We start from the raw sequence: 14,237 nt of genomic DNA, 5'->3' as shown, positions 1-14,237 counted from the left end.
ATTTATAACTTATTTGTTTTTGTATGTAATCTCATTAGCTCCTAATTTAAAAAATTACAAATAAGTACTTGAATTCAATATCACATATTACACAACAACATTAGTGTTATATTATTTTACACAGTTCCTATTATTTTGGGATGCAGATGATGATTGTTTTACTATGACAGGATTGCAATTTTGACTATATTCATTATGTATGTGTGAAATAAAAAGATAGCAAACATGTAATAACAATAAAAGCATTATAATGTCTATACCATTTAATTACCTATCAAATATTTGTACATTATTCTTTATATACCTATCAAATATGGAAACCTATTTTATATAGAAAACCAACTTGGAACATCAGGTCTCGACTTATTACGATGTATGTAGTTTTTGAAGGTTTTTTTTGCTTCTTCTAATGATTTTAAATGCTCCTCATCAGCATCCTTAGATTTTTCAAAAATATCAGGAAATACAAATTTTGTATCTTTGGGCTGTAACATACAAATCACAATTTGAATAACTATAATTAACATAATCCTTCATTATTGCTATTCATAATTCAAGCTAATACTTACCAATGTCACATAGGCATATTTTATATCATCATCTTTCACTACATAACCCTTGCCAAGGTCTTTACGGAATTTGCCTAGTATAATCTTTGTTCTCACATCAATTACCGGGACATTGTAAATTTTCTCTAAATAATTCCTTATATCATATTTAGTCATTTCCATAGAACAATGAAAATGCACAGTATTGGGTAATTGCTTAGGTGGAGGGTGAACTAATTTCATCCAAAAGTTGGGAAGAAATACCCTAAGTTGTGGATTACCTCTCTGGTATATGGGATACCTGAAATAAAATTTAGACATGTAATATAAAAATTTAAGTAAGTAAAAAATGGAAATTCATCTGCTTGAACAATAATTGAGATAGAATAATAATGACAAAAATCAAACATCAATTTGTTATAATTTAAAATACTTTCTCATAATAGAGAATAGTCTGTACTTAGTTTTTTAAGAGAAAATTAAAAATTAGAAAATATATTTTTAGAACTAGTGTTTTGCTTGCTGCTTCACATGTATTGATTTCAGAAGTACAAAAACCATATTCAACAGACCTAAGTGGTCTCTTTAAATGATATATATGCTGCATCAAGATAAAACATATACTAGATTTTCTCTCACACATTGTAGAGTACAACTGTCAAAACTACATTGAATTAGGTGTAGTACTTTTTGTGTGACGCCGGAACAAACATACAGACAAAATTTCTAAAAATTATTTTGGTTTCTATTGCTTTTATATAGAGCCCTGACAATTTTTTCTTAATTATTCCCCCATGTAAGGGCACCGTCTAGTTATAATTTTATTATATTTCGATAATAAATGAAAACATGAAATATTATATCAATCCCAAATAATATGGGGTTAGGGACAGTAGATATCCTTAGGAGTTAGAACAGGAGACTGATGATAATAGGTTTTTATCCATAAAACAAGAACTAATAAACCTAACGGATTGATGAAGACTGGGTCAATGGATACCCTTAGAGACGGTCCTGTATAAATTTCCAAAAATAATGTTTACTTTTGTAGGTTATATTATTACTTCCTTTTGCGACAGAAATAGTAAAGTATGTAATATAGTAATTATTTCCTGTAAAATAATATTGTATCTTACCAGCGAGTGGACATTTCGTCTGGTAAAATAATATATTCTTAATATAAAATCACAATAATATAAAAAAATTTGAAATTGACTGACTGACGAACAAATTTATAATCATTCATTTTTTTTTTTTTTAGTACGTTTGTTCCGTTTGGAACAGGCTAAGGTCGGAGACCATGCTGCCTAGTCTTCAAAAAGATAATTTGTCTGGAATTTTATTTTTCTAATGTCGCTTCAATTATTGTCATAATCTTCAATATTTCATTTGTCAAATCCGGTAAGTACATTTTCATAAATATCTTTTCTTGAGTTTTCTTAAACCAGTGGATTTATCAAATTAAAAATAAATAATTATAAAAAATCATTGTCTTGCAATTCAATAAAAGTATTCTTATAGCTCCTTGAATGTTGTAGTAATATAAGTGAAAATAGCTTTGAAACAAGAAGGAAATCTTAAGAGAAGCGGGATTGAGTGCGGGATATTTTCGGGTTTTTTGAAGATAATCCTAAGTTCGTCAAACATAATGTGTCTTTGAATGACAAATTCAGAGCAATCAAAAAAAGGTGATGTAGAGATTGGGCTGTATTTGAGTTACACCATGTGCATGATGGGGAAGCGATCATGCCCATTCGGTGCAGGTGTTCGTTGAAATGTCCGTGGCCGATTCGTAATCTACAAATATTGGTGTAAAATTTTCTGTTTGTGTCCTTTCCTTTGCAGAACCACGGTTTTCCAATACGCCAATTAATTTTGCGGTACCATTTGCCTTTAGTCTGTAATATTTGAGTCCAATGCTCCTCCCATTTAGTTGTAACGATTTTATGTATTCCAATACTACAATCTGAATAACAAAGGGGTAAATCTTGAACACGAGCAGCACTTGAATTAATAATTTTAGCCAAAGTGTCTACTTGTTCATTCCCAAACACTCCAATATGTGAAGGGGTCCAGATGAAGATAATATCTTTTCCATATATAGTACAGAGATGATAATATTTATTACGAATTTCTTGAATTAAGTAGTTTGATGATGAAATGAATGTGTTATTTTTTAATGCCATAAGAACACTCATACTATCTGTAATTATAATCCATTTCGAATATAGTACCTGTTTTTCTATGTATTCTAATGCTAAAAATATAGCTTTTGCTTCTGCTGTGTAAATACTAGCCAAAGTTGAAATTTTATAACCGTGACCAAATCTATTTGACAAATCGTAAAAAGCCACTGAAGTGCTAAGTGCATTTTTGGAACCATCTGTATATATCTGCCTGTAGTCAATAAATTCTGATAAAGTCTCATACATATCGTGCTTTTCTTTTATGTCTTTACGTATAACAATTTTGATCTTACAGAACTTACTCTCATAAAGGCCATTATAACAAGGAAGTATCTTACTACTATAGATGTTATATTCATCTCGTAAATTCAAATCATTGACAATAGTTTTATTCAAAAACATAGAAATGGGGCAATTTAATAATTTGAGTATGAGTGGGTTATTGGAAACTGAAAAAACTTTGAAGAGAAATTTGAGTTTTAGGTATTCGAAACGAAGAAGGATAGGAGGCAAATTACATTCTACTTGCATTGAGATAATTGGAGAAGTATACATAGCACCTAAAATAAGTCTTAAATTCATATTTTGAATTTTTTCGAGTTTTTCTACTAATTTATGTTCTGAGGCATAACAAAAGAAAGCGTAATCAAAATTACTTCTAACAAGAGATTTGTAAAGTAAAAGGATAATTTTAGGATCAGCTCCCCAGTTACGACCAATTACAGATCTTATTATATTAGTGGCTCTTAAAGCACGATCTACTAAGCAATCAACGTATAGATCCCATTTTAAATTTTGATGAAAAATTACCCCCAGAAATTTAACGCTACAGTCTGTTGGAAGAGTTTGATTATTATATATAATATTCATTAATGGAACATATTTATGAACTTGATGAAAAACAACTACTTTACTTTTGGTTAAACTAATATCGAGGGAAAGAAGAGAAAAATATTTCTCAAGTCTTTTTAATGACTCATTTAACACTAATTGCATATCAATAATATTCTTTCCTTTTATATAAATTAATAAATCATCGGCAAATTGCAAGTTGTTCACACTGTTTCCTAAAATTGAATTAAGTTTATAGATATATAAAATATATAGTAGCGGGCTTAGAATACCACCTTGACATACTCCTTTAGAGCTTAACCTAGGTCCTATTAATTTACTATTTACTTTAACATACACTTCTCTATTACTAAGAAAATTATAAATCCATTCGATAAGTTTCATTGGAAGAAATGAGGATAAAATCGAAGATAGAACTGTTAAATTTACATTGTTAAAAGCTCCTACGACATCTAAAAAAACAGATAGAACATATTCATCGTTATTCAAAGCAGTACTAAGGTCGACATAGAAGTTCGCTAAACTTTCGCGCGCTGAATATCCACGGCGAAAACCAAATTGATTCGATGGTAATATACTATTACTTTCAATAAAGAACTCTAAACGCTGTTTAATTAATTGTTCGAATAATTTGCCTGCACAGGACGTCAATGTTATAGGTCTATAGGAGTCGAAATTTGTAGGATCTTTACCGGGTTTAATTACTGGAATCAAACAATCCATTTTCCATTCTGGTGGGATAATACAGTCCTTCCATAAATCGTTAAAAATTTGTAAGAGTTTAGTAAGGTTTATTTTATTCAGCAATCGAAACATATTGTATGTTAAGCGATCAAGGCCACTAGCTGTATCTTTTCTAGATTTTACTGCACTGGATATTTCATCAATTGAGAATGGGTCAGTGAGAAATTTTGGGCATGAATTAACAGAATTAAACTGTTTGTCATCAAAAGATGAGTGTACAAAATCAGGAGTATATTTGCGTAAAAAATCATTGACCCATGATATATCTTTAAAATGATTTTGACGATGTTTTGAATTTAATTTTCTCATATTTTGCCAAACAGTGGAAATTGGTGTTAATCTATTAAATTTGGAACAAAATTCCTGCCACCCCTGTTGTCTTACTTGCTTAATTACTAACTTTTTAACAGCTTGAACTCTTTTAAAATTTATGTAATTATCGAGAGTTGGATTTTGTTTAAACCTAAGGTAAGCCGCTTTACTATCATTGACAGCTGTCGCACACCTGTTATTCCACCAAGGTACTGCAATATGTTTGTGCCTCTTTGAAGTATTTGCACCGCTATTTGATAAGTTCCTACGTGGAACGGAACGTTCCACAGCTGTCAAAATAATTTTACAGAACCTATTGTAATTGTTTAAGGGTTCATTGACATCATACTCGAAATCCAAAAGTAATTGATTAACAGTTTCAGAATAAAGATCCCAATTAACGAGACGTAGGTTTATACGATTTAACAAAAGTTTATTAACTTCATCTATAGGAGCATGTTGTTCACCTGACGGAGTTGATGAAGAGTTCTTTGTGTTTATTTTAGTAAAAGTCGGCAGGTGATAACTTCCTAACGGATCATCATGAACCGACCACTCGCATTTTAATGATATGGATGGGGATACCATAGTTAAATCAAGGCCATTGGGTCTCCAAATATGAGAGCCAACAGTAGTAACTTGCTTATCATTTAATAGTACCAAATTACATTCATCTAAACAATCAAGAATGTCTTTACCTCTTGTATTAGTGGAGGTACAACCCCACATAGTATGATGTGCATTTAAATCTCCAGATATGATAGTGGGTTTAGGAAGAGACTCCAAAAAGAACTTAAATTTGGCTTTAGTAAAACTAGGTGTACTATTGGTAGGACAGTAAATACTGGCAACTGAATACCAAGAATTATTAACTTCAATACTAATAGCTATAGTTTGCAAAGAATTGTCGAAAAAAGAGTGAAGTTTTTTATATCTAATACTATTATGTATAATAATCGCTACTCCATTGTGGTTATTACCACAATCATTTCGTTCTATACAATAATCTTTAATTTTTAATTTGTAATGTGGTTTTAGCCAAGTTTCTGAGATGAGAGCAATGTGAATATGATGTTCATTTAAAAATTGTGTAAAAATATGTCGATTGCTCAGTAGGCTCTGAGCGTTCCACTGTATGATAGTTAATTGGTCTCGATTGAATTTTGTGAAATAGGTCTATTACCAAAAGTATCATATAACACATTCAAAACACTTTTAGTGTTAATAGATGTGTTCTTTGTGTTATGTAGTGAAATAAGTTTGATTATGCTTTCTATTAAAAGTGATAAACTCTTGTTATCAGAATTTAGAATTGAAATTAGGTCTACATTTTTTTTAGGTTTGTTACCCAGTTTAGGAAATATTTCAGTGCTAAGTACATCTCCAAAAGAAGCAGGTCTGAATTTAGATCTATTTTCAGCAATTTTCTTTTGTTTAACAGGGCATTGCGGTGATACACTTGTGTGATTTCCATTGCAGTGTACACAAATAGCGTTTTCCATTCCAGTTGTACAAGTTTTATAATTATGCTCACCTTTGCAGATGCTGCAACGCTCAGAATTCTTACAGAATTTAGCTAAATGTCCATACCTCAAGCACCGGTAGCATTGTTTAACTGGTGGTATATATGGAGTGACATTGTGGCGCCAACCTCCAATATCCAGATATTCAGGTAATACAGATGCAGCAAAAGTAATTGTCACGGTTAGAGTTGGCTGTAACACATATCCATGAGTCAAGGTATTTTTTCTTAAAATTCTTTTAATAGCAATAATTTTCTTAGAACTCGATATCATAGTATATATTTTTTTATTAGATATATTTGTAGGTACATTTCTAATAACGCCTGTAACTTCTGTTGAAGAAGCAGGAATACTGGCCTTAAAATGGTAGTCATTTAAAAAAGTTTTATTATTTAAAAAAGCATTGGCTAAGTCTGGCTTTTGAAAGTATACTCCGATTTTGAATTTATTTATAGATCTAAGATAAGTTACCCCTTTATTAAAACGTTTTAAACAGGAGGAGAGTGAGAGCAAGTCTCTGGATCCAATGGTTTTCTGACTATCTGAGGATTCTACAAAGACAACAAATTCTGTCCCAGGGGATTCCTCGGGATATCTTCTAATATAATCTGTGACGTAGTAAGGTTTATACTTATCGGCCTTATCAATTTCAGATTCTGAGTCAGTAGAAGTATCTTCCGAATATATATCCTTGTCATTACAAGGTTCATGGTCTACATCACCTGAATCGTCATCTTTTTTTTTCCTTTTCCTACAACTGCGCTTCCCCAAGAATGCTAATTATATTACTGTCACTGAATTTAGTGAAAATATAATATTTTATTCAATAATAAGAATTGATAAAAAAAATTTAAAAAACCCGCTTGTTCTTATTCGAGTTTCCCGCCTTTTTTCTGGCTTATAATCATTCAATTCAAGCTTGATTTTTTTTTTTTTTTTTTTTAGTACGTTTGTTCCGTTTGGAACAGGCTAAGGTCGGAGACCATGCTGCCTAGTCTTCAAAAAGATAATTTGTCTGGAATTCAAGTAAGCTTGAATGTAATACAGACTATATACTTGGTAAGATCTGTATATTGCTCAAAAATTATAAATCTATATATAGACTAGTCAAGCAAACTATATATTAGATATCTGCTAAAAACATATTGTCCGTTTTCGACAGTGTCGTATACATAGCCTCTCTAATCTGTGGTACTGCAGCCAACTGCAACATAGAAAAAACGTTTTCTAACGGTGTGATGTATGGATTAGTCTGGCCAATATCCAATATCACACTGTTGGTATTTAACTAGAGATATCAACTAATATTTCCGTAGTGGAAGGGAATAGGATAAACACAATATAAAAGTACGATAAAATTTAATAGAAGAGCAAATACAGAAAGCAGTGATGGTTTCTAAGAGTGTGTCAACTTAAATTAAAAACCATCTTTTTAAAATTACAATCGGCCAGTAGTTTATAGCTGTATGAAAATACACCTATTTCTAACACGCACTCAATGGGATACGCTGATACGTACAAACCGATTCAGTACACACGTATCAATTTATCTCGTCGAGTGCGATAATGGCCGCACTCCGATTCAAATCGATTGATTGGAGATTGAATGGATTATTTAAGCGAACGGACGAGTAAAAGGAATATTTATGACTACTTCTTTTATTTTATTATTAATTTCATAACCTTGAATAAACTGTTTTCTAAAAAATTTTTATATATGGAAAATAATAAGGGTGTACTATAAATAACGTTCAATAATTTAAATTCAAATCAAAGGTGCATTTAAAAGGGGCTTGGTAAGCCGTGTCCGTCCCAAAATTGTTTAATGCCCACACCATTTTTTTTAAGCATTATTAAAACCGAAATATATAGTTTCAATATCTGATATTCAAGTTAAATAACCAATGCCGATTCAATATTAATGCTTGTAATACCGCAAAAAAGCTATATTGAAGCCTAACATTCAACTGACTGATATTTAGTAATGCGTAATTATTTATTTTAGCAATATAATCGAATATCTAGCTACATTATTCATTAATTATTTTTGTAACTATTATAAAATCATATTCAATTAAAATCGTTCCTGTATATTTACAGGAGCTATTGCTCCAATTTTGTAAACAGTCTTGTGACTAAATAAAACTATGCAAAAAGAAAGTACTGATTCGACTCAATTACCTGGTATTTTTTTAAGTTCCGTATCAAAAGGATACAAAGAATCTCTTATGGTGCGACTTTGTCCAGGTTTTTAATTTCTAATTGGCCTACTAATCTAAATAAGTTATTAAATGCAACTTAAAATGACAAACAAGCTGACGGCCCATCTGATGGAAAGTGGTAACCGTCGCCTATAGACATGAGAAAGTACCAAAGACATAACAGTATTGTTTCGCCCATGATACCCTCCAAGCGTTGCCATTCCTGAGGACTCAGGAGTTTTTTAATGGATGACAATGGAATAGTAACCTCGCCTGCGCTATCGGTTTACACCACCGATGTTCCAGTGAGGGATGATAAGTGAAATGAAAGAGCAGGTCAGTTAACCCATGACGAAGGCCGCTGACCTTCAGGATGACACAGATACTGTTCGGGCATGGATGCTTTGGGCGGTAGCTGTGTCATGTCGCGCGCAGGAAGGAAGGACACGGCGGAACATGCGCTGGAGAAGTGCCCAGCGTATGCCGATGAGCGTCGTGTCTTGTCCGCGGTAATGGGGACCAATCTCTCACTGCTCGCCATGGTTTGGCGGATGGTGAGTAGTGAGAAATCGTGGGAAGCGATGCTCGCCTTCTGCGATGCCGTCATGTCGCAGAAGGAGGCCGCGAAAAAGGCACGGGAGAGTGCCACTTTCGCACCGTCAATCCGCCGCAGACGAGTCAAAAGCAGAAGGAGAGGCGCTCCCAGTTCCGCCCCTCCTCCTTCCTCCCTGGGGCCAGAGTGATACCTGTGGGAAGGTAATTTTTCAACAGTTCTGGGGATGTGCTAATATACCGGCGCGTCCCCCGAGTAGTTGAATGAACACGCCAGCCACCCCGTCTTGAGAGAGGAGACCTGCCCTTACCATCAGGAGCGGGTCGCTGCTGTCGGAGATGTGGTGAATGCGAAAGCGAACCCATGTCTCCGACATATGGCACCTCGAGGGTATATCATCTGGTTTTTGGTGGGTACACTTCCGCCTTATGGGGGGATTCCCACAGTACCCATTTACCTCCCACAAGGTGTATGGGTCTGCATAAAGCATTTTCCAGACGTTAAAAAAAAAGGTCAGTTAACCCATCGTGATAAATACACCTGGAATTCAGCACGATGGTTTCCATGGGGGACCACATGGAGGTCGACCTGATGGGGTATATTGTTAGCAATTGGATTGGTAGTCCGCATGACTAACAATCCCCCCCCCTCCCCAGGACTCGGGTGTTATTACTCTGTACTCTGTAAATTCACTGCCATATTCCACCCTTTAAACAGAAACACACCCATGCAAACATAACTGCTTCACGGGAGAAACACGAATGAGACAGAGGTGCCCAAGTAAACGGCATTTGTACAAAGTACATATATACATTTGTATGTATAAATATAATTACCTATTATAAATAATAATATCGGAAATGCAATAACGGTCATTTTATTTCTTATTTCTTACTATATCGTCTCCAATAGAGCCTTAAAAGCAGTAGTAGACAATATGAACACTATATTATTCTAACCAAGAATCTTCAATTGTTTACATGAAACATTTTTTTAGTGCAACAGAATGGGAAACAATCTGGCGGCTCACCAGATGGACATAACAGAGTATACAGCGTCACCCATGATGCCCTTCGTGCGTTGCCATTCCAAAAGACTAAGCTATTAACACATCACCTGATGAAAACAGAATCTACTTTAACATGCTTATAACAAAAATATTAATAAAATTTAATTGTCACCTCGAACCTAACAAACACCTAGGTACCTACTTAGTCAATTAACACGATGACTCTCGTTTTCCACAAGTTTATTATCATTTGTTTCATTACGACCATTATCGCATTTTACTCTTATCTGTTGCATGTATCACACAGGATACAGGAAGCGGTTTTATTGTTTGCTAAAGTACTTCTCTCGTAAGGTAACATGCAATCTATATGATATAAAGGACCGATTATTAGGTCCAACTGTAGGTAATACAGTAGTGACCAGTCAAGATGAAACTATCGTTTTGTTTGATGGTCTTTGCTGTATCCATTGTATTGGTTTTGAAACAAAGCCAAGCCGCAGCGGTAGCATTTTCGTCGGAAATAGAGGAAAATTATAACGATCGACCACTCAAACGAGTAAGTACCCATAATAATACCGAAACCTATTTATAAAAAATACTATCGTCATAAAAACAACTATTTTTATCTTCGAAATATTAAAAACCATTAATTATTGCTTAATCTTTTATTATTAAAAAAAATATATTTCAACCAATTTATATTAGATACACAAAGATAATGACTGACAATTAGACGTTATCCTGCATTATCTTATTTAAATTCTAATGTTGAGCTTCTTAATTTGATATCCAATTGTACTATCAATACCATTTTATTGCATTTCTTGGCATAGGGGTTAACTAATAATCTTTTTGATGCACTTTATATATAAGTATTACTATAAAAATATATGTATTTAATAAAAATACAACTCCAGATAAATGTACGAAAAATACTCTTAGTATTTCTTGTAACACTTCTTTACAAAGATTTTGGATTTGTTTTTATATTCGTCTTAGAATAGAGCAAGTGACGAAAAGTGGTACAAAACGGTATACTTTGGTTGTATTTTAAGTAATTACAAATTTTGATTAATTTTAACTTACTTTTATTTGTAATAGAATATTGTAAACCCTAATTTAAATAAAAACAAAATACAAAATTCAAGTTCGTGTTACATGAAGCAGCTCATTGTCTTTTCAACTTGGTGATCTTTATTTGATTGTTTTTCCCATATCTTACTTTTTTATTTTATCGCACAATGACACAACCGATTAAAACAATTTCATAGTCTTCCTCGACACTATGCTAAAGTTACATCCTCAATTTCGTTTTTGATTGCTATAACCGTCAATCGTTGATCCTAGCTCGCGGACATAGTTGTAAATTTAAATAGTTGTTAGTATCCATCATAGACGTTATATTTTTATAGGTAAATAGACCATCAGATCTTTTATTAAATATCCTATATCTATAATCTAAGTACCGTGTAGTCCTAGTATAGAATGGGCCACCCCTTTCTTTCACGGGGGTGTCATAAAAGACGACTGAGGGAACTTAATGGTCAAGGGATACGCAACATTGTCTCTAAAACATCACCAAAGCCTAACCGCAGGTGCCAATCCGGCTGCCAAGCGTGGCAATTGAAGTTTTTTAAGCGGTTACAGAGATAAGCACGAAGAAATTTCGTGACAAAATTTTCATAGATAAACGTTTTCTTATAGTAAGCTAATGGTAGTAATCTACATTACTTATTTCAGATTGCCAGACAGTTTCCGCCGCCGCCGCCGCCTCCACCACCACCTGAAATGCCTGAAATGACTATGCCTCAAATGGATAATTTATCCCGAAAAAAGAGAGAAGCTAAAGGTGGAGGCTATATGCCCACTAAAAAAGGATAAATAATTATAATAAAAAATCCTCGGCAACACCACTTGGCCATCTGATAACGACAGTTTAATGATCATGTAATTATAAAATAACCGAGTTCAATAAACTTGATGCATCCACTCTATGTATTTTCTCTAGTAATATAAAACGGCTAGCTTATATATGTACATATATAACGAGTAGATAGTTTCCACGGGCAGGAGAGTAATAACTATTTATTTCCTTTTATCGTTATAATAATATTAATATTTTGTATATTTGCAAAATTATTAATTTTATGGTTATATCCAATAACCATAAAAATAAATAATCATAAAATTATTGTGTATAAAATTTGTAAAAAATAAAACTTATTTTACCACCTATTTCGATTTATACGTTCCTCAAAACATTAATGTTTGCGATATGCATTTTGGTGGAAACCAGTACATATATATAATAATCATAATTTTGTTAAAAAATAATAATATTTATTTAAAAAAGTAGTAAGAAAGTATAGATTTTTTTTTTACTTTTAATTTTTTTTTTATGATATTCATAATATGAAGTTATCTTCATAACTTCAGCCGTTAACTCTCCACTGCTGAACATAGTAAGTCTTACAACCTTAGTCTTAAAGTACGCAGAATAAAATGTACCAAAATTAGAAAACTTTACCTCCTATACTAGTCGTAAATGACTCTCGCTCAAACCAAATTTCATACAGGATAGGCAAAGAAAACCTACCGCTAACTGTGTAGGTATATGGCAAACAATTTGTAATAGCCAGGTATTACACGATATTTTGTGAAGTTTGTACTGCTACGTAATATTAATGATTTCCAATTATTAGTTGTTCATGAAGTGTAGAGAATTAAATCTCGAATACGAAAACCCACTTCTATTCCTACATATAATAATCCAACTTTTTAATTCATTAGTTCCTACTCAAAGTTTTAGTGAGAATTTGTGTGTATATAAAGACGGGACATTCTCTATTCTTTGACAAATCTTTGCGCATAGTAAAAGCTTCGCTATTATCCTAGGATAGACACCAGATAGTCCTGAGGTGAGCACCACTCTACACTCTCTCAAATATACCTATGGTGAATCTTCATTATAAAAAACTAATTTATAAAAAGGCATATGCTTTTTTGAGTTAGCGGGTATTCTATTAAATAATTAAATTGACCGAATAAAATTAAGCACGACCAAATATTAATTTTTGTGTATCAAATATGTAATCATATCAGCCGTTAACTGTACACTCCTGAACATAGGTGTCCCCCATAATCTTGCCAATAGTTGCCACACTCGGGAGGCGGCTTGACAACTGCAGTTAAACTTTTGTGATGAAGAGGAACGCTGCTGTCCATCCCTCAACCATTAAGTTTTCTTAATAGCCTCTTACGACACCCACGAAAAAGAAAGATGTGTCTCATTCTATGCCGAGACTACACGGCGGTGTATCTTTCGCCTTCTTTTTACTAATTATATTTGTGTAAGAAGAAAGGAAACCACCATATGATTTACAGTTTTTATTTTATCATTACTTTTATGTGATTCCTTGTTCTTAGAAACTAATCAATGTTTACTCTGTGCTTTTAGATAGTTCCTAATCTGTTTTTTTGTCTGTAGACATTGTCTCTCTAATTTATGGTATATTACTCTGTCAAAGATTTTGGAATTGAATTTTTTTATTACCGTGTTCACTTAATTTTTAAATATTTTGCTAAATTGTATTTTTTTTCTGCACATACCTAATTGCAAACTTACTGGAAAATTATAAAAAATGACACAAAATTTAAAGAAAGTGCCTAATATTGCACCGGCTCTAGTATCAAGGATCAAATTTCCTGAAAAGTTTAAGGGAACCATAGTAGAAAAATGGGCGGATTATTGGAAAAACTTATTTATTGACTATCGTCAAATGCTGCAGGATTTACGAACTGACATACAAGATAATCCAAGGAAAGCTTTTGTCTGGACCATATGTTTATCTGGTATCTATGCATTAGCTAAGAACAATCCATCAGAAATTGATTTTAAAGAAAATTTGAAAAGGATAGGAAATGAAATGATATTAGTCAGTGAAGGTTGTCAAAATCCCACGTCTAAAGAGCATTTACAATTTCTAGAGACATCCTACAACCAAGGTGTAATTCACTATGTAAGTTTGGGAATTGCCTCTGTAATGTATACCTCAGATTTGAATGATTCTTGTGATCTATACAAAGCTCACTGTTCATATTTAAGGCCTAGTTACATTAGCCTCCCTTCAAGATTAGTAGATATTGGTTTTATGGGAAAGTGGTGGAATATTTATATGAAAACTGCCAATTATGATGTTAATTTTTAATTAATTAATTGTTATGTAGTATAGTAAAAGATATATAAATTGTTAATTCTATTTTCATTTTTTCTTCATAACATAGCTATACACTATCACCCTGTATT

The 14,237-nt window shown here is 32.8% G+C and overlaps 2 protein-coding genes and 1 long non-coding RNA gene across 5 annotated transcripts; 2 read left to right on the top strand and 1 right to left on the bottom strand.

The window, feature by feature from the left end:
* Positions 1-245: 245 nt before the first annotated feature.
* LOC113510725 (39S ribosomal protein L23, mitochondrial) lies at positions 246-1,834 on the bottom strand. The gene is made up of 3 exons (XM_026894236.3): positions 1,685-1,834; positions 570-849; positions 246-485 (listed from the first exon to the last, which is right to left on the bottom strand). The coding sequence occupies exons 1-3, from the start codon at positions 1,696-1,698 to the stop codon at positions 327-329; spliced, it is 453 nt and encodes a 150-aa protein (XP_026750037.2). The 5' UTR covers positions 1,699-1,834; the 3' UTR covers positions 246-326.
* Positions 1,835-4,888: 3,054 nt separating this feature from the next.
* On the top strand, positions 4,889-6,983 carry LOC128200990 (uncharacterized). Of its 3 annotated transcripts, none has more exons than XR_008253000.1 (3): positions 4,889-5,049; positions 6,185-6,314; positions 6,662-6,983. It is a non-coding gene; the product is annotated as an uncharacterized LOC128200990 (long non-coding RNA). The 3 variants fall into 3 exon arrangements; XR_008252998.1 differs by having other exon boundaries at positions 6,185-6,382; positions 6,819-6,962; XR_008252999.1 differs by having other exon boundaries at positions 6,185-6,382; positions 6,662-6,961.
* Positions 6,984-10,311: 3,328 nt separating this feature from the next.
* Positions 10,312-14,185, top strand: LOC113510730 (mitochondrial import inner membrane translocase subunit Tim29). Its single transcript, XM_026894243.3, has 2 exons — positions 10,312-10,487; positions 11,672-14,185. The coding sequence occupies exon 2, from the start codon at positions 13,573-13,575 to the stop codon at positions 14,137-14,139; it is 567 nt and encodes a 188-aa protein (XP_026750044.2). The 5' UTR covers positions 10,312-10,487; positions 11,672-13,572; the 3' UTR covers positions 14,140-14,185.
* The last annotated feature ends 52 nt before the right edge of the window (positions 14,186-14,237 follow it).

This window comes from Galleria mellonella, unplaced genomic scaffold (genome assembly GCF_026898425.1).
Source record: "Galleria mellonella isolate WM207_F2 unplaced genomic scaffold, CSIRO_AGI_GalMel_v1 utg32, whole genome shotgun sequence".
NCBI lineage: Eukaryota > Metazoa > Arthropoda > Insecta > Lepidoptera > Pyralidae > Galleria > Galleria mellonella.
The sequence above is the reverse complement of the archived record's forward strand: the minus strand, read 5'-3'. Positions and strand labels throughout refer to the sequence as shown.